Consider the following 22,074-nt stretch of genomic DNA (forward strand, 5'->3'; position numbering starts at 1 on the left):
TCATTAATAGCTTTTTTGATTTCAACTTGGTTAGATTTTAGTTCTTTAATTTCTCCAGAAAGGGCTTTTATGTCTCCCGAGAGGGTTTCTCTAATATCTTCCATGCCTTTTTCGAGCCCGGCTAGAACCTTGAGAATCTTCATTCTGAACTCTAGATCTGACATATTACCAATGTCTGTATTGATTAGGTCCCTAGCCTTTGGTACTGCCTCTTGTTCTTTTTTTTGTGGTGAATTTTTCCGCCTTGTCATTTTGTCCAGAGAAGAGTATATGAAGGAGCAAGTAAAATGCTAGAATGGTGGCAACAACCCCAGGAAAATATGCTTTAACCAAATCAGAAGAAAACCCAAAAAAAAAGGGTGCAGAAAGAGAAAAAAAAAAGGAAACAAATAAAAAAAGAAAACCAATAAAGAAAAAATATAAAAAGGATAAAATATATATATATATTAGATAAACTAGTTAAAAAACGTTAAAAAAGAAAAGGGTAAAAGTTAAAAAAATTTAGCAGAAGAAGAAAAAAAATTGAAAAAGAAAAAAAAATTAAAAATTAAATTAACTGCAAGGCTAAAGAATCATGGGGAGAAAGCCATGAGCTCTGTGCTTTGCTTTCTCCTCCTCTGGAATTCCGCTGCTCTCCTTGGTATTGAAACTGCACTCCTTGGTAGGTGAACTTGGTCCTGGCTGGGTTTCTTATTGATCTTCTGGGGGAGGGGTCTGTTGTAGTGATTCTCAAGTGTCTTTGCCCCAGGCGGAGTTGCACCGCCCTTACCCGGGGCGTTCTGAGTAATCTGCTCCGGTTTGCTTTAGGGAGCTTTTGTTCCCTGAGCGCTTTCCGTAGAGTTCCGCAGGGCGGGAATGAAGATGGCGGCCTCCCGGTCTCCAGCCCGGAGGAGCCGAGAGCCCGGGGTCCCACTCCTCAGTGCGCCCTCAGAGAATAGCGCACAATTACTCCCGTCACCCTGGCCTCCGGCCGCGCTCCTAGCTGACCGAGCCTGTGACCGGTTCAAGGTAACCCCGAGCTTAGAGCTTACTCCTCGGCTCTTCTCTGTAGCCGGCTTCCCCGTTCTACTACCTGTAAGCTCTGCGACAGACGCCCCCGATCCTTCTGTGACCCTGTGGGACCTGAGGCCACGCTGACCCCGCGTGGGCTTCACCCCGGTTAAGCCTCTGGAGCGATGTCCCTCAGCGGAACTGACTTTTAAAAGTCCTGATTTTGTGCTCCGCTGCTCTGCCGCTTGCCGGGAACCGGCCCCTCCCCCCGTGGTCTATCTTCCCGTCGCTTTGGATTCACTTGTCTACCAGTCCTACCTTTCAGAAAGTGGTTGATTTTCTGTTTCTAGAGTTGCTATTCTTCTCTTCGATCTCCTGTTGGATCTGTAGGTGTCTGCAATCTTTAGATAAGCTATCTAGCTGATCTCCCGCTACCTGAAGTAGTCTCAGCCTGCTACTTCTCCGCCATCTTGACTCCTCCCCACCAAGTCTATACTTTAAACCTCTTCACCCATTTCACCCACCTTCCAATATTCCACCCCCATCTCTGGCAACCACAACTTTGTTCTCTGTATCTATTAGCTCATTCTTTAAATGTTTTTGTCTATTTATTTTTAGATTCCACATATAAATTAGATCATATGGTTCTGGTCTTTCGCTAACTTGTTTCACTTAGCATAATGCCCTCAAGGTCCATCCATGTTGTCACAAATGGCAAGATTCCATTCTTTTATATGGCTCAGTAATATCCCCCTGTATACATATCCCACATTTTCTTTATCTATTCATATACCAACAAACACTTAGGTTGCTTCCACATCTTGACTATTGTAAATAATGCTACAATATATATGGGGACAGGTATATCTTTTTCCAAGTTAGTGTTTTCATTTTCTTTAGTTAAATATCCAGAAGTGGAATTGATAGATCATATAACAGTTCTTTTTTTTTAATTTTACTTAATTTTATTTTTTTCAGTGTTCCAAAATTCATTGTTTATGCACCACACCCAGTGTTCCATGCAATATGTGCCCTCCATAATACCCACCACCAGATTCACCCAACCCTCCACCCTCCTCCCCTCCAAAACCCTCAGTTTGTTTCTCAGAGTCCACAGTCTCTCATGGTTAGTCTCCCCCTCCAATTTCCCCCAACTCACTTCTCCTCTCCATCTCCCAATGTCCTCCATGTTATTCCTTATGCTCCACATGTAACTGAAACCATATGATAATTGACTCTCTCTGCTTGACTTATTTCACTCAGCATAATCACTTCCAGTCCCATCCATGTTGATACAAAAGTTGGGTATTCATCCTTTCTGATGGAGGATATATATACTCCATTGTATATATGGACCATATCTTCTTTATCCATTCATCCAAGGAATCTAGAGAGACCTCGAGGTACTTGATTGTAAGAGTGATGAATCATAAATTTAGACAAGAGCTTTTGAGAGCAGCTAGAGGGAAGCGATTCCTTACATACAGAGGAAGGCCCATCAAAATAATGTCAGACCTGTCCACAGAAACCTGGCAAGCCAGAAAGGGCTGGCAAGACATATTCAGGGCACTAAATGAAAAGAACATGCAGCCAAGAATACTTTATACAGCAAGACTGACATTCAAAATGCATGGAGAAATAAAGAGCTTCCAAGACTGGCAAGGTTTAAAAGAGTATGTGACCACCAAGACAGCACTATAAGAAATATTAAGGGGGATTCTATAAAAGAAGAAAGAACCCAGGAGTGTCATAAAACAGAAATTTACAGAGACAATCTATAGAAACAAGGACTTCACAGGCAACATGTCAATAAAAACATATATTTCAATAATCACTGTCAATGTTAATGGCCTAAATGCTCCCATAAAATGGCACAGAGTTGCAGACTGGATAAAACAACAGAACCGGTCCATATGTTGTCTACAAGAGACCCATTCTGAACCTAAGGATACATCTAGACTGAAAGTGAAGGGATGGAGAAGCATCTTTCATGTCAATGGGCCTGGGGTAGTGATTCTCATATCAGATAAATTAGATTTTAAACTAAAGACTGCAGTTAGAGATAAAGAAGGACACTACATCATTCTTAAAGGGTCTATCCACCAAGAAGATCTAACAAATGTAAATATTTATGCCCCCAATACGGGAGCAGCCAACTACATAAGACAACTGTTAATCAAGATAAACAGTCATATTGATATGAATACATTAACAGTAGGGGATCTTAACACGCCACTGTCAGTAATAGATCATTCAAGTAGAAAATCAATATGGAAATAAGAGCATTGATTGACACATTGGACCAGATGGACCTCATAGATATATACGGAACATTCCACCTTAAAACAACAGAATACTCATTCTTCTTGAGCGCACATGGAATTTTCTCCAGAATATTTTTATTTTTCTGAGGACCCACGCTATTTTTCACAGTGGCTGTATTAATTTACATTCTCACCAACAGTGCACAAGGGTTTCCATTTCTCCCCATCTTTGCTAACACTTGCTAAAACTTCTTGTTTTGATAACAGCCATTTTAACAGGTGTGAAGTGATATCTCATTGTGGTTTTGATTTGCATTTCCCTGTCGATGAGTTGTCAAGTACCTTTTCATATACCTGTTGACCGTCAGTATGCATTCTTTGGAAAAATGTCTATTCAGTTGCTCTAGCCCATTTTTAATTAGATTCTTTATTTCATTTTTAATGGTTGTATAAGTTCTTTGCATATTTTGGATATCAAGCCCTTATCAGCATATGATTTGCAAATATTTTCTTACATTCAGTAGGTTGCCTTTTCACTTGGTAAATTCTCTGGCTGTGCAGATTAGTTTGGTGTAGTCTCTCTTGATTATTATGCTTTTATTGCCTTTGTTTCTGGAGACACATCCAGAAAAACATTGCCAAGATCAATGTCAAGGAGATTTCTGCCTGTTTTCTTCCAGGAGTTTTATGGTTTCAGGACTTACATTTAAATCTTTAATCCATTTTGAGTTAATTTTTGTGTTTAGTATAAGACAGTAGTCTAGTTTTATTCTTTTGCCTATGGCTGTAACTTTTCCCAATACCATTTATTAAAGCAACTGTGCTTTCCCCATTGTATATTCTTGCTTTGTCATAAATTAATTGACTATATTTGTGTGGGTTCATTCTGGGCTCTGTATTCTATTGCATCGATCTGCATGTTTGTTTTAATGCCAATTCCATATTATTTTGGTTACTATGGATAGCTAAGTAATACAGTTTGAAATACTGTATTACCTCCAGCTTTGTTTTTCTTTCTCAAGCTTGTTTTGGCTATTCAGTATCTTTTGTGGTTCCATAAAATTTTAGGGTTGTTTGGTTTATTTCTTTGAAAGGTACCATTAGGATTTTGATGAGGATTGCAGTGAATCAGTATATTGCTTTGGGTAATATGGACATTTTAACAATATTAATTCTTCCAATCCATGAGTATCTTCACACTTACTTGTCTCTTCAATCTCTTTCGTCAGTATCATAGTTTTCTGAGTATAGGTCTTCCATCTCCTCAGTTAAATTTATTCCTAAGTATTTTATTCATTTTGATCCAATTGTAAATGGGAGTGTTTCTTTAATTTCTCTGATAGTTGGTATTATATAGTATATAGAATATATAGAAATGCAACAGATTTCTGAATGTTGATTATATACCCAGTGATATTCCTGAATTTATTTATTAGCTCTAACAGTTTTTGGTGGAGTCTTTAGGGTTTTTTATAAATATAAGTATAAAGTATAAATATACATACACACACATATACATATATTTATCTGCAAATAGTGACAGTTTTTACTCTCCTTTGCAATTTGGATGCCTTTCACTTCTTTTTCTTGCCTAATTCCTCTAGCTAGGATTTCCAATGCTATGTTGAATAAAAGTTGTAAAAACTGGCATCCTTGTTTTGTTTCTAATCTTAGAGGAAGAACTTTGAGCTTTTCACAACTGAGTATGATGTTAGCTGTGGGCTTCTCATATACGACCTTTATAATGTTGCAATATACTCCCTCTATACTAATTTTGTTGAGAGTTTTTATCCTTTATTTTATTAATGTGATGTATCATATTGATTGATTTGTAGATGTAGACCATTCATGCATCTCTGGAATAAATTTCATTTAATTGTGGCATATGATCCTTTTAGTTGTTACATTGTTTAATTTGGTTTCCTAATATTTTGTTGAGGATTTTGGCATCTATGTTCATTAGGGATACTGGACTGTAATTTTCTTTTTCCTTTTTTTTTCCCCCCCTGTGGTGTCCTTGACGTTTTGGTATCAGTGTAATGCTGGCCTCATAAAATGAGTTCAAAAGTGTTCTCTCATCTTCAGTGTTTTGGAAAAGTTTGAGAAGCATACATATTAAATCTTTAAATGTTTGGTAGAATTCACCAGTGAAGTCATCTAGGTCTAGACTTTTGTTCCTTGGGAGGTTTTCTGGATTACTGATTCAATCTGGATTGCTGTACTAGTAATCAGTCTATTCAGATTTTGTATTCCTTCATGATTCAGTCTTGGAAGATTGTATGTTTCTAGGAATCTATTCATTGCTTCTTGGCTCTCCAATTTGTTGGCATATAATTATTTATAATAGCCTTTTATGATCTTTTATATTTCTGTGGTGTCAGCTGTAAATCCTTCCTTCGTTTCTGATTTAATTTTTTATTTGAGACCTCTCTTGGTGAGTCTAGTTAAAGGTTTGTCAATTTTGCTTATCTTTTCAAAGAACCAGCTCTTAGTTTCACTGATCTTTTCTATTTTAAGTTGATAGCAACTTAAGTCTGAATACATTTGAAAACTACGTTTTTATTCCCCCCTCATTTTATGTTTTTGATGTCACGTATTACATCTTCTCATTTTGTGCATCCCTTAGCTGATTATTGTACTTAGAGTTACTTTTACTTCTTTTGTCTCTTAATTTTCATACTAGATTTATAAGTGATTAATCCATTTTACTATATATTTTACTATATATTTACTTTTACCTTTGAGATTTATATATTCATATATTTTCTTGTCACTAATGCACTTTTCTTTTCAACTTAAAGAAGTTCCTTTTTAATATTTCCTGTAAGACCAGTTTAATGGTGATGAGCTCTTTTAGCTTTCGATTGATTGGAAAAGTCTTTATCTCTCTGTTAACTCTGAATGACAACTATGCTGGGGAGAGTATTCTTGTTTGGAAGTTTCTTCCTTTTAGGATTTTGAATATACTTTCCTATTCCTGTTTGGCCTACAAAATTTCTGCTGAAAAATCTGCTTATAGTCTTATTGGGGTCCCTTTGTACCTAACAAGGCGTTTTCCTCTTGCTGCTTTTGAGATTCTCTCTTTAACTTTTGACAGTTTACTTATAATGTGTCTTACTGTTGATCTTTTTGGGTTCATCTTACTCAGGTCTCTATGGTCTTCTTGATCTGAATGTTTCCTTCCTCAGATTAGGGAGGTTTTCAGCCATTATTTAAATAAATTTCCTTCTCCTTTATCTCTCTCTTCTCTTCCTGGGACCCCTTATAATGCAAATGTTATTGAGATTTAAGTTGTCTCACAGGTCCCTTAAGCTATCTTTACTTTTTACGTTTTTTTTTTCCTTTTTGATGTTCTATTTGGGTTTCATACTTGTCTTCTAGAGCACTTTCTTCTGCTTCATATAGTCTCTTTTTCAACACTCTCATGCACTTTTCAATTCAGTTATTGTATTCTTCAGCAAAACAGCTATTTCCCCCAGTCTTGAAGGAGTAGCCTTGTGTAAAAGATACAACTTATCCATCAACTTTAGACCTAAGTTCCTTGTTGTCTCTCAAACCTCTGTAATTGTCAAAGCAGCATAATTCATTCTTGATATGTCCCAGTTGTTGAGGGTGTGCCAAGACCTGCCAGTGTTCTAAAGGGGGGAATCACAGTCAGCACCTAGTTTCAGGCTGATTGGAAGCTAGGTCCTCAGACAGCAATTTAAAGTATGCAATATATATGGTCCTGTGGTACCATAATAGTAAATCTTGCTGGCCTGCAAAGTAGATGGATCTGGAGGTGCTGGTAAAGTCAGGGCTTCAGACAAATGTATCAAATCCTTTCTGGGAGGTACCAGCAAGCCGTAGCAAGGCTGAGGAAGGATGCAAAGATGGAATCCTCCAGCCTACATTCCCTGAGAGCACCCCTGTAGCCTCTAGATGTATGCCAAACTTTAAGTCTGCCCCTCAGGCTGAAGCTCCAAGACAAGTAAATAGGCCTTTTTCACAGACAGACTGGGTATTTGTTTCAGTGCACTGTGTAGTGCTCTGGGTGGGGGGCGCTGAGCAGGTGGTAGCATGCCAATAACTGTCTCTCTAATTGTTATAGTCCTATGGGATTCAGGAATGCAAGCTCCTGGCCACCAGAGCCAGATGATTAAGGAGTGACTCTAGTATGGACTGCATACATCTGCTGGCTTTTGTGGGGGCCACTGAAGAGCACAGAACTGGTATGTGGCTCTTTTGCAGGGCCACAGGAGAATCCAGGGCTGGTGCTTGCCTGCCATCTTTAGTGGGGCAATGGGAGAATGCAGGGCTGGCTACACTTGCCAGTACTATCAAGGTAAAGGGAGAGTACAAAAATGGTGCCTGCCAGCACTTACAACCACAAAGAGAGTTCCAACATACTCCTGCCTCTCTGGCAGATGGTTTAATATTAGCAAATGAATCTCCTTCATATATAGTACAGGCACTTTTCACACTGCTGCTTTTGCACTGGTTCCTGAGGTGGGTAAGTCTGCATGCAAGTCCTTTAAGAAATGCATCTCAGTTCCCCTATAGCCCTTTGGATATAAGCCCCTTTGGTTTTCAAAGCCAGATGTTTTGGAGAAAGGTCTCTCTGTTACAGGTCCCAGGGGTTAGGGTGCTTGATGTGGGGCATGAAGCCCTAACTCCTCAGGGAGGCAGTCCAGATTTGTAAAATCCCTTCTGATTGTGGATCACCTTAGTGGGGGTAGGGTTTGGATGAGACCATATCTCTGCCTCTGTTACCCATTGATGTGACACTTTTATTCTTTGTTGTGAAGGAAGCTGTTCAGTTAGTTTTCAGGTCTTTTTCAGAGAGAATTAATTGTTCCCTATGTAGCTACAGATTTGCTGTGTCCATGGGAAGAGGTATATTCAGTACCTTCTTAGGCCACCCTCTTGTACTGCCCTACCAGTATCCTTGTTTTTAACAACTCACTAATTATAGAATTTTTTCTTATGCTTGACATCCTCCAATCATACTATTATGTCTCCTGAAACTTTAATTCTACTCTCTTTATAATATAGGCAGTCTCACTTTGCACAATAGTATGGAACTATTAAAATGAAGATGCAAGCTAAAACCATGTAAAAAAAAATCTTAATAATGAGAAAAATATGATTGTTCCATGACCTTTAAAAGTTTTTTCCACAACTTTTTTATTTAAGATTATTTATTTATTCATTTATTTGACAGACAGAGATCACAAGTAGTCAGAGAGGCAGGCAGAGAGAGAGAGAGAGGAGGAAGCGGGCTCCCCGCTGAACAGAGAACCCAATGCGGGGCTCGATCCCAGGACCCTGGGATCATGACCTGAGCCGAAAGCAGAGGCTTTAACGCAGTGAGCCACCCCGGCGCCCCTTCCCACAACTTTAAAATCTCCCTTCACGTAAGTTACACATGTATAGAGGAAAGTCATATATTGCTAAGTTTGTTTTCACTAACTTCCTTGTCTGCATCTCTAAAGTCTCTCAATGGTGGCAGTGTCAACATTCCTATGGTTGGCTATTTTTCTGTAACCCTATTTATATTAGCTTTAAATGTCACTTCCAGTGTTATCACTTCCCATTTTTGCTGCACTTTCATCTTCGTTGGTTAATTTACTCTTTTGAGTATCCATACTTTTAAAATTCCACATTGGCTTATCAATGAGAGACAAAGAGGCAACAAAACTACATGCTTTGTTATTAGGGCATTAAGCGAATAACATTTTCACAATGACTAATCACTGACAGAATCTGAATGAAATGAAATAACCGTTCACTGAACATGATACACAAGTTATGTATATAGTGATTTATGGATTGAAGAGCTAACAGACCATGGTAACATAAGTTTGAACTATGTTGTTGTAGACTGATGTTATTTAACTATATTGTGTTAACAAATTTGTGCATATCAGAACTGTGCAAAGTAAGAACTGCGCTATAAAATCTTACTTCTCTCAATGTGTCACCATTATATGATAAAACAATACCATCTGAAAGAAACAACAGACTATTTCAAATACAGGATTTCTTTGTTTTGCCAACTCTGCAAGTATCTAAGTTTAGTGTGGAATTTGCTTACTGAAATATACTTGAAGGGTCCATAAAGAAAGAAACGAAGTTAACCTGTTGCTTAAAGAGTTGAATATACTGTGGATATTTGCCAATTGAAACATTTTTTTTTCTGCTGACATTCATTATAAATTCAGATATGAGTTATGGAATTTAGTTCCATTATATAAATGCTAACATTTGCTCAGCCCAGAAAAAAATATTTATGAAAAATTTAGAAAAAATTTTAAATGGAATTTCAAATCAATGAGTAAAGAATGGAGTCTATAACAGATGGGATTGGGTTATCTGGATATTTATTTTGAAAACATGAAGTTACTTCCTCACCTCATACAACATAGAGAAAGAAGCTCGTGGATTAAAGATGTGAATATAAAGAACAAAACATACAAGTACTGGAAGAAAAGACATAGGTCTATTTTTATAATATTATTTAAAAAACAGAAGTTTGGGGGCGCCTGGGTGGCTCAGTGGGTTAAGCCTCTGCCTTCGGCTCAGGTCATGATCTCAGGGTCCTGGGATCGAGCCCTGCATCAGGCTCTCTGCTCAGCGGGGAGCCTGCTTCCCCCTCTCTCTCTCTGCCTGCCTCTCTGCCTATTTGTGATCTCTCTCTGTCAAAAAAAAAAAAAAAAAAACAAACAGAAGTTTGTATAACAATCAGAAAATTATGCTCCTGATCTTTCCCACCAACTCTGCTTCCCCAAATCTCTCCTATCTCAGTATGTAGCAACTCCATTCTCATACTTGTTCAGGATAAAAACTTAGAGTCATCCTTATCTTTCCTCTCAGAGTCCATGATATCTCTCCTCTAATATTCCATAAAGTAAATCTTTCTGTCTTGACCTGGAAAATAATATTCAGATTCTGAAAGTTTCCTATCATTTCCACTGCTACCACCCTATTCCACACTATCAAGATCTCTGGTCTGTATTATTTAAATAGTGTCATAAGCAGTCTCACTGTTTTCATCCTTATTTCTCTATGATCTAGTTCCAAAATAGGAGCTATGATATATTCCCAAATTCAAGTATAATCATGTTACTCCTTCCAGTCACTCCCCATTTCACTCAGGAGTAAAATCCCTTTCTATGATCTATAAGGCTCTAGATAATCTATCTCCCATTACTAACCTGATCTCATCTCTTACTTTGTTTCACCTAATTCTGCTTAATCCACACTAGCCACCTTTATGTTCTTCAGACATGTCAGGTATGCTCTCCCACCTCAGGATGCTTGAATGACTCATTTCCTCACTGCATGTCACTAGATCAACTGTGTTCAGAGCAGCTTTCTCTTACTACTCTATTTTAAAATTTAACAATTCTCAGCAATTCCTATCCCCAAGCCTCACTTAACTTTTGCCATACCTTCTAACACACTATAAACATATTTATTTTATTGACTAGATGCAAGCTCTGCACAGGCAATAAGTTTGTTTCATTCATTTTCTATCTCTAGCACCTAAAATAGTACCTGGCACCTCACCTCACACACTTATTAGGTATATTTTGAATGAATGAATATGTAAAAATGTAAAAATTGCCCATGTAAAAATTTTGTACGCTACATGGTAAGTGCACAGTAAACAGGGTTATAAGACAAACAAATGACTGACTGGGAGAAAACAACAGATATAATAGACAATAGATACATCTTTATGAAGTACTTCTATAAATCGATAGGAAATACACTGGGTGTGGTCCATAAACAATGAATCTTGGAACACTAAAAAAATAAAATAAAATTGAGAAAGGAAAAAATAAAAAATTTAAAAAAATTTTTAAAAAATGATCAAAATGTAAGGTCTGATCCTACTAAGTTTTAACTGAGTAAACTTAGGCAAATTATTCAACTCTCTTTAAAAAAATTGGAAATACACAACCAAATCCCCTCCTAAAAATGAGGCAAGAGACTACTGGGTATTTACCCTAAAGATACAAACGTAGTGATCCAAAGGGGCATGTGCACCCGAATGTTTATAGCAGCAATGTCTACAATAGCCAAACTATGGAAAGAACCTAGATTTCCATCAACAGATGAATGGATAAAGAAGATGTGGTATATATACACAATGGAATACTATGCAGCCATCAAAAGAAATGAAATCTTGCCATTTGCGACAACGTGGATGGAACTAGAGGGTATCATGCTTAGTGAAATAAGTCAATCGGAGAAAGACAACTATCACATGATCTCCCTGATATGAGGAAGTGGAGATGCAACATGGTGGGGTTTGGGCCATAGGAGAAGAATAAATGAAACAAGATGGGATCAGGAGGGAGACAAACCATAAGTGACTCTTAATCTCACAAAACAAACTGAGGGTTGCTGGGGGGGCGGGGGGGAGGGAGAGGGGGATGGGGTTATGGACATTGGGGATGGTATGTGCTATGGTGAGTGCTGTGAAGTGTGTAAACCTGGCGATTCACAGACCTGTACCCCTGGGGATAAAAATACATTATATGTTTATAAAAAAATAATAATAAATAAATAAATTTTTTAAAAAATGAGGCAAGAGTATAAACAGACAATTTGTAGAGGAGATATAAGCATAAGAAATCTCATTCATGATTAGGAAAATTACATTTAAACAATGATACTCTACTTTTTACCCATTAGACCGACAAAATTTGAATGGTTAATAATATCCAATATTTGTAAAATGAGGACAAAACAGAAAATTTCTAATACTGATCAAGATATTATGAAGCAGCAGAGATATTTAAGAGAAAAATTAGTAATTATCAATATTAAAAAGGTATATATATATATGAGAGGTTCCAGCAACTCTACTTAGAATTTATTCTATGGCAATATTAATATTAATATTAATAATCTTAAGATATGTATGTAAGATATGGGTAAGAATCTTAAGAGCAACGTATGTTTGTAATCATGCAAATACAGAAACAACTCAGTGTTCATAATAGGTTAAACTATTTATGGTCAATCCATACACAAAATACTATATAATTATGGAAACAAATGAGGACTTAATTAATGTGCTGATAAAGAAAGTTTGCTAAGACTTCCTAAGTTATGATAGCTGGGTCCAGACCAGATATGTAGTATGATTTTTATGTGTAAATAAAAATATAAGATACCTACATTTGGTAGATGCAGCATCATTTTGTGAATTAGTAACTGAGGAAAAATGCTTCCATAGTTGTAAGATGCTTTCCATTCTAAGATGCACCTCAATATCAGAGATTTTGCATATAAAAAAACCTGAGTCTTAAAACTGATGAAATATCTAAAATATATTCATGTTTATATACACATAAAATATCTTCTGTGGACAACTACTAAAAGTGGTTAGGGAAGAACTATGAATTTAAGGTATGTAAATGTGTGGAGAGAAGACTTCTCATTTTACGTTGTTTCATACTGATTGATTTTTAAAACCAAGTTTATTGGTTACTATTAATATAAAAACTTTAAAAGACAAAAACCTAAATAAACTTACCTTTTGATCTGGATATTTCACTTTTAGGAATCTATATAGAATAAATAATTATACATGTGTCCACAGATATGTCTAAGAATATTCATTATGATATTAATTACAACAGAATATCATGCAACTATTAAAAATAATGTACAGTGTTGTGATGAGCACTGGGTGTTATACCCAACTAATGAACTGTTGAACACTACATCCAAAACTAACAATGTACTATATGCTGGCTAACTGAACATAATAAAAAAAGTACAGTGACAAAATTGTCTAAGACATAGTAAAAAAGAAAGATAAAAAAATATAAGCGATAAAGCAAATACAGAATAGTGTGTATTCTATGACTATACATATATAATACATGTAGAAAACCCAAAATTTTGTATATATACATAAAAATATGTATGGCAAGGGATTCAAATCTATACACTATTATCAGTGGATCTCTACAGGTAAGGGAATGGAATAAAGAAGATATGTTATTAAAGGGATTTTCACTTTTACCCTTGATATGTCTGTATTATCATTTTTTAATGTAGTCATGTACTACTGGTAAAATTTAAATAGAAGAAAAAATATTCAGCATCATTTCAATAGACTTTACACTGTTAATTTGCAGTTAATATGCAGAAATTTCTCTTGATTATCTCCTACTATAAGTTGATTGACTATGCAATCAAACTAAAATTTTTTGTATACTATTAAAAAGAAATTATCTTTAAGACATTCAAATTTCATGAGTTAAATCATTGAGCAACAACAAAAAAGAGAGACAAAGCAAGAAAGAGACTCTTAACTATAGAGAACAACCTGATGGTTACCAGAGGAAAGGTGGGTGGAGGGATGGGTTAAATAGGTGATGGGGATCAAGGAGGGCACTTGCTGTGATGAGCAGCAGGTGGTATATGGAAGCACTGAATCACTAAATTGTACACTTGAAACTAATATAACATTATGTGTTAATTATACTGAAATTAACATTAAAATTTTTTAAAAAAAATTAAAAAGTTAAAAGGACAGGTTAAAAGGAAAAAAAAAACCACATTATTCAGTACGTTCTTATCTCAGTAGGAATTTTCATTAATTCCATGGAAGGTTAGTAACACCATTCTTTTTGTAATATTTCCTAGCTTTGTGGTCTGCCTGAATGATTAAACAGTATTGTGAGACAAATGATTAACCAGGAGAAAATATTTGTGATAAATATAATAGACAATGGATGAATCTTCGCTAAAGAGTACTTCCACAAATCAGTAGGAATTATTACCTTTTTACATTGAATTAAGGGGCTATCAAATATTCATTGAGTCTAATGATTCTAAGATATGTTCTAAATTTGATTGAGAAACACTACCAAAGTGTTCACGCTGACTAGGTGCATGGAGGGACATGTAAAACTGTTTTAAGTGCACCTCTCATATGCCATTAGGAATACTACTGCATTTCATTAATTGCATGAGTTACTTTGTCTATAAGTTTCTTCATATTAGTTAATAATAATATTAGGATATAGATCAACATTTCCCCACTAAGATGGGAAAAGAAAACCAAAGCTAGTCAGGAATACACCTTTGGTTTACCAAATTACACTCAGAGATTAAGATAGAGGGAAAACAAAGAAATCTTCCCCCACACACCTTTTTGGATTGGCTACAAACTCTAAAACATAACTTCTTACAATGTAAGAGAAAGCAGGAGGAATGAATTTTCAGAATATACCATGTCAACTGTGTAGTTTGTTTAATGAAGAATTAGGAATGAGCACAGTATTTTTTAAAAAATCATATCTGCTCAGGTATATGCCTAGAGTAGAATTACCTTTGGGCCGGGAAGACCAGGAAGACCAATGCCTGAAACACCAGGATCACCTTTTTCTCCTTTCTGTCCAGGTAATCCTGGGGATCCAGGTTGTCCAGGAACTCCAGGAGGTCCAGGAAACCCTTTCACACCCTGAGGGCCTGTTGAAAATATGTAATAAGCATCTTTTTTTACAAAATATGCTTTATTCATGGTATATCTATGACACTTATGACTAAGGGAAAAGTTTTTTTAAAAAGAACTCTGCAAATTCTGAATTATATAATAATCTTTTACAACCAGGATTATTTAAAAGCCTATTTTTCAAGGAAGTTTAAGAGAAAGGGGTACAGTGAGAGAAAATATACATATTTGTGGATCCTTACTCTTAAGGTTTCTAAAACTCTGTCCCTTAAATCACATTTCAAATATTTGTGTGATGAGAAAACTCTATCCACTGATTACGTCTATTACTGTCTCAGTTTGATTCTATCAACACCAGTCTCTATTTTAATAACAAAGAGAATGAACCATCTGCCATTAATGGAATTAAATATTTGGGAGACTTTCATCACTCACCTGGAAAACCCATATCACCTATGCTTCCTTTAAGTCCAGGAGGTCCTGTAAGTCCTGGATTCCCAGGAAGACCAGGGTTACCTTTGGGACCTAGAAAAGTTAAATTGATTAAATTAAGACAAGTCAGCAATATTGAGGTTGCCTGGTTTCTTGGAGTGGGTTGTAATTATAATGTAAGCCTGGGATTAGATGGATGAAACCTTAATAAATGATTAAGTTCCACAGATCTAACTCAGCATAAAACAGGCAAGAGGTACCTAAGAAATCTCCTTAGGGACATATTACAATATAAACATAGTAACAGAGGTCTCCTAATACAAATCAGTTTTTAAAATGTGAAAATTTTACCAGGACACCTTGTTTCTTGCCCTAAAACAATTCCAATCACCTGAAGTCCTATTTGTATTATGTGCATACTACCCTTACTGTATTTACCACAGATAAATCCAATATAATGAGTCAGCTTTTAAAAGATTGAGAAGTGGCTTTTCCACATACGTCTGATTATATGAAAGTGGTAAATGGAAAGTGGTATCCTGTTATGATATACTCCCAGTACATTAGGCCAGGGATAGATAAAGGTTGATGAAGAGGTACTAACTCCCAACAGTCATGGAGGCTGTGTTCATACATTCTTCCTTGAGCTCAGGTGCCTGAGCTGCGGTGTCACATAGGGATTTTCTAAGGACCACAATGTTGCCTTAAACATTTTTTCTTTTATTTTTTCTTTCATACTGACTTTCAACTTGGGGAAGAGAATGCAGAAGATGTGAAGGATAGAAAGGAACTTATATATCAAGGCGATGTAGTACAGAGTCTAGAGCAGAATAACTGATCTGAAGGACTCCTATGAGGATGGAGACCAGCTGCTCTTTATTCCTTTGGGGCCCAACTAAAAGAAAATGGCTCAAGAAGCAGCAAGAGTTTTACTAGAAATAAGAAAAAAATCCATGTTGACTCTAAGGGTGATTAATGCTGAAAAAGACTACCAAGGTATGTTGTGAAATTTTTGTCCCTAGAAACTTTAAAAAATATAATCAGCAGCCATCTTTACATGGTTTAATGACTGACTTGTCTGAAGGCAGTAACTAAAAAAAGGTAAATTTTTTAGCACCTGCCAGATAAGTGCCTCACTGATATATGTTGCTGTGTATATAAATAAAATACACCACCTTATTTGCATGTACTTCTCATTCGGTATACATCCTCACTGACCACAAAAAGAAGAAACTGAGCAAAGCAAAATATCCTACAAACCTTGTCAGTTGACACATGGGCCAAATGGCAACATTTTTGCTAAAAAAGAGCTCCACATCTCAGTAGCTACTCAAGCATATTGTCATGATCCGATCCAAAACATCATCACACATGATAAATACATAATTACTTTCCTAGGATTTAGGATCAGCCATTCAATTGCTACAGGTGGTCTGTCATCCTTACCTGATGGTCCTGGCAATCCAGGTTGTCCACTCAGTCCAGGTTGCCCTGGGTCTCCAGGCAAACCCTGGTAACCTTTTGGCCCTGGAACTCCAGGAATACCTTCCAATGATGAATATAAGGAACACAAGTTAGGTTGATATCATTAATCCACTAAAAATAATTTGGGAAAGCAAGCAACCCAAATTCTGAACTATGAATGAAATACAGGAACCCATGATATTCTGACAGAGTAGGAGCCAATAGCACTGGACACATTAAACTCCTCCACTTCTTATTTAGCTACGATTAAGAAACTCAAATCACTCAGTAACTAAGTCATATTCCTCTTTGGGCCTCAGTTTTTTACACTGTAAAATGAAGGAACTGGGGCAGATTATCTTTAGGCTATCTTTTAGATTCTACAACTATCTTTAATAATCTTATTATAATATAGATTACTGCCTCTATTTTACAGAAGGCATAATTGAAAGAGAACACTTGTAAGGAATAATTCGAGAAAGATATCTCATTTTAACAATAATAATAAATTAGGTGGCCCTACCTCTTTTGTGATGACATACAAAACCACAGTCTTAAAGTCTTAAACTCTTTTTTGAGGAAAAATCCCACCAAATTCTGCTCATAGTAAACATAGTATCTGTGTACACACATACACCCACAGATACTCACATGCACACATGAGCTGACAAAAAGAGCCACAAACTTTACTGTAAGCTGCAAATAAACATGGCTAATTTTAAAGTTCTATGTTGTCTGAAAGGCTATTCTATATAGACTGGATTGTAAGCACTTTATTTATTAATTTGTGCTTACCTACATTTTTGATGCCTTGTTATGTTATACTTTTATAAAAAGAAAAAAGAATTTTTTTTAATTTAAAAAGTCAGTGTAATACTCCATATCTTATTTGTTTCTAATAAAATAACTATAGTAACACAGTTGCTCCCTAAACCTACTTTCAGCAACCTCCCCCATGGCTGAGTTGGCCCAGCTCTTCTTAGTCCAATACTTGTTTATTCTGCCAAGGCAAAATAACAATGAACTGGATTTAAAAGCCAAGTATGATATGTATATCAAAACACTGCAGGGCAACAACGTACTATTCATCCCCATCTGGTCTCAAGGGAAAAAAAAAATTAAGGGACCAGCAGATTTCCCAAACACTGAAATCAATTTTTCAAGTGATTCTGGCTAGATATGCTTTCCTCTCAATGACACATTGCTTTCTGAAAAGCCTGAAGGTGACTGCCTTAAGTTTATTTTAAGAGTTCATAGTTTGTGACAAATTAAACTACAAAGAAAACACTTAAATAAAAGTTGATCACTGAAACAATACAAATCAGGTGAAAATTTTCATTACCAAAAATTTGATGTGCCTTTTGTTGGTGACTTTTACACTATAAATCACTTTTCGTGCTATTTAAAATGAAACTTGAGATATACCAGTAAATACCTTCACAAATAAATGTATTACTCACCTGGTAAGCCAGGGTCCCCCTTCTCTCCTTTTGAGCCCAATAGATCTGGATCCACTGGTCCAGGAGGGCCTGGAAGGCCAGGCTCTCCTTTACCACCTTTTTCTCCTACAGGGCCAGGAGGTCCTGGCTGACCCTGCAAACCATCATCACCTAAAACCAACATGTGCGGAGAGGACACAACAGATTAGATTCGTCCTTCCAGGATTTATGCCTATAAAGATTATTATAATATTCTATATATATCTATATATTTATGTATAATCTATAAAGATTATTCATATATTCTGTAATTTAGTAAGGCACTAACCATCCAAAACACTTATGCACTATGGTTATTGTCTGAGTAACTTGAACTCACATCACATTTTTCCACTCAAATAACACTCCCTCTATTTTCTGGGGTTCTTTGACAATAATAGAAACTGTAAAAAAATCAAAATTCAATCCCTATATTTTGTTATTTTGAGCTAAGCATTTGCAACGTTTCATGGTATCCAAACTGTGCATGCCACCAAATCGAAAATACAATGTACTTAAATGCTATGTCACATAAGTGATGAATCACTGAATTCTACTCCTGAAACCAATATTACACTCTATGTTAACTAACTAGAATTTAAATAAAAGCTTTTAGAAAATATCATGTCACAAAGAAACAAAATAAAAGTTAGCACTGCTCATTTTAAAGCACTCAAAAATATTCTATATTGACACAAAACAACGTTTAATTTTCTCACATGCATCTACCAGCCAATTCTGAATATTACCTTTGAGACCAGGAACACCACTCCTGCCAGGAATTCCCAAAGGTCCTGGTGGGCCTGGAGGTCCCATCATACCCATTTCACCTTTGGTACCTTTGAAGAATATCAAATAATTAACTTTTACCTTTCCTTGACCTTGGAAAAATAAAAGATAACTTTTAATATGTCAACTGGAAGACTACTGAGTGTTACTGGGCATTAAGTTTTACCCGTTTTCAACTGCTGTAACTTTAGCAACTACTACTTCTGATACGAATGAATAAAAAGACTCTGGGGCACCTGGGTGGCTCAGTCAGTTAAGCACCCGATTGTTGATTTCGGCTTAGGTCATCTCAGGATCCTGAGATTGAGCCCACAGTGGGCTCTGCACTGGGCGTGGAGCTTGCTTAAGATTCTCGTTCCCTCCTCTTCTGCCCCTCCCCAATCCTGGGCTCACACTCTCTCTCTCAAAAAATAAAAATAAGACTCACTGTGGTAGCTAATCTCCAAAGATTGCCTCACAATGCACCACACTTCCCAGTATACACAACCTTGTGTAGCCTTCTGTCCTTGAATTTGGGCTGACTCTGTGCCTTGCCCTTGACTAAGTGACACTGTATGAGTCCCAAGGCTAGATCATAGGAAGCCTTGCAGCCTTCACCTGGGACTCTTAGAACACTTGCTTTTGGGTTTGGGGATTCTCTCTTTTGGGAAGCCAGCTGCCTCTAGAAGGGGAGCAACTACCCTGAATTTACCAGAATGTAAGGATCCCAAGCCATGTGAAGGAACATTATGGATAATGAGAGACCATTTGAAGAGGCCAAGGAACATGCAGTTGTCAGAGAAGTTCCATCCTGGAAGTAGATCCTTCATCCCAACCACTCCAGTTGGTGCCATGTAGATCAGAGATAAATGACCCTACCAAATCACGACTTAACTCCTGACCCACAAAATCTTGAACAAAATAAAAAGGTTGAATTAAATCATTAAATTGTGGGATCATTTTTTATACAGCAATATGTGACCAGAAATCTCAGCAAAAAAATGTAATGAAAATAGCAAACTGAGTTTCCTGCAAAGACATTTAACACTTTTCCTTAAGGGACAGTGTCAATCCAGAAAAGTACAAGAGAATAATATATCAGAATCATATTAAATATGTTTTAACTTCCTGAATCCAAAACCAGAGAAAACTTTAAATGAAGTACCTGGAAATCCAGAGGCACCTGCTTTTCCTGGAAGCCCTGGTGTTCCTGGGGGTCCCATAGGACCAGGTGCTCCAGGAATTCCTGGACTGCCTCTCTCTCCAGGGGGTCCTGGAACATCAAACCCAGGAGGCCCTGGGTCTCCCTTCTCTCCTGGTATTCCATGCAGGCCTAGTTAATACAACATCAATATTAACAAGTTTTGAAGCAGTTTTAAGAGCTGTATCTGATTATTTTTCTAGCAAACAAGTGATAAGACTCCTGTGTATAACAAACCTAACAGTGATTCAGAGATACTTTTGGCATCACACATATAAAATGACCTAACAATCAAACTTTAGGATTTTCAAGCATATTTCTCTATGAAAGTGCTTCTCAAATTATTTCCAGTGAAAAACCAACATTTTCTTAATTCCTGGTCCACCATGGACAAATATTTTCATAAAACACAATAAAAATTACTAAAAAATACTAAAATAAAAAGCCAAAGTCATACATGACTATCTTTTTGGTTAGATACAAATACAATTACACTATTAAATTACCATATAAGTTTCTAAATGCTTATTCTCGATTTCTTCTAATTCCAATGCAGACTGGTAACAAGCATTTTGTGATTTGACATTGGTCCATTGACTGCATTTGGATTTGCACACTCTAAGGTACTATGGATTATTGGGATATATTTCTATAATCCATAAAAATGATCCATTACTGAATAAGCCCATTACATGGACATTTTCAACTTTATTTTTGTTTCATTTTACATGTTATCTTGATAATACATTACACCATCAGTTTTTGTTGTTAAATTTTGTTTCTCAGTATTTCAACCAGGTTTCACAGAAAAAATATGACACTGCAAAAATATTTAACCTTAGTAAGTTTTGCAAGACTGAACTACTCCAAGAGACAAGATGATTAAAATTGATTATATATTCAGGGAAAAGAATTACTCTACCGACGTAAGACAAGTTTCCACTCCAATTCCTATCAGGTATGTGACTTAGTGAGTCACATCGGTAGGTGACTCACTATTGTTGACCTATAATATTGTTGACCTACAACTGTTAAATGGGGAAACAACTGACTGGAAGCTGGAGGCTGAGCCAGGTGACCATTCCAAAGTGTCCCTTCAACAATAAGACCTAATTTTATTGTTGAAGATTCGGAGGTGATTATTTTTATAATAGAACAAGATGCTGGGATTTTACGATCTGTTTGTTGTGATATGCCAGCATGTCCTTAAACCAATAAAATTGACTTTGAAGATTAGAGAATTCCATTCAGTTTGCATGTCATAATGGTTCCAATTCTGTCATTTCATTGAAAATACTACAGAAAGGGGAGAGATATTTTACATTACTATATTTGTGACATATGATGAGATACCTAATAATGAACGCTATTAGAACTCTATCTGAATCACTGCCTACTGTTATAGCCCAACTACTTTTTCAGAGCTGAGTTCTCAAGATAACTCATTTGTCCTTTGAAATATGCTCCACAAAGTAATGGAAAAAAAACAAAGACTTAAGCCTGGACAAATCTTGTTTGTTTCTCATGTTTAAAAAGCTTCACTTTAAGATGCAGCTTTTGAGAAAGAACTACAGTACGTGGTAGACCTGAAGTTCAAGAGGCAGGAGTTACAGTTCAGTAGCAAGATGAACCACCCAAGCAGAAGCAAGTTGCAAAAAGATTGATTAGGTTAAGAAAAAAACTAAGCATGTAAAGATGAGAACAAAAAAGTCTACAAATAGAAGTTATTAGATACCGATTCACAACTACCATGTATTAGTAATAATGAGTAAAGAACTTATTTTAGGCATTCATTCAGATGCTCATATAGCAATATTCTATAAATGAAATATATATATGTATATACATACATATATATATACATATATATAAAGAGACACAGTAAAATATTGACATTCACAAAAAGTAATGCTTTTTGATAAAGATCAGCTTTACACTCTTCTCCCTGATTCTTTTTTTTTTTTAATTTTATTTTTTATAAACATATATTTTTATCCCCAGGGGTACAGGTCC

At 36.2% G+C, this 22,074-nt stretch overlaps 1 protein-coding gene across 1 annotated transcript in view; it reads right to left on the minus strand.

The window, feature by feature from the left end:
* Positions 1-22,074, minus strand: part of LOC111161271 (collagen type IV alpha 5 chain) — a 246,161-nt gene that overhangs the window by 42,024 nt on the left and 182,063 nt on the right. Inside the window, exons 31-36 of the mRNA XM_022524848.1 lie at positions 20,026-20,193; positions 18,842-18,931; positions 18,075-18,224; positions 16,597-16,695; positions 15,154-15,243; positions 14,596-14,735 (exon numbers count right to left, since the gene is read on the minus strand). Coding sequence (XP_022380556.1) covers positions 14,596-14,735; positions 15,154-15,243; positions 16,597-16,695; positions 18,075-18,224; positions 18,842-18,931; positions 20,026-20,193 — 737 coding nt within the window. The remainder of the gene's footprint in view (positions 1-14,595; positions 14,736-15,153; positions 15,244-16,596; positions 16,696-18,074; positions 18,225-18,841; positions 18,932-20,025; positions 20,194-22,074) is intronic.

The sequence above is a fragment of the Enhydra lutris genome, unplaced genomic scaffold (assembly GCF_002288905.1).
Source record: "Enhydra lutris kenyoni isolate GAN:26980312 unplaced genomic scaffold, ASM228890v2 scaffoldscaffold83, whole genome shotgun sequence".
NCBI lineage: Eukaryota > Metazoa > Chordata > Mammalia > Carnivora > Mustelidae > Enhydra > Enhydra lutris.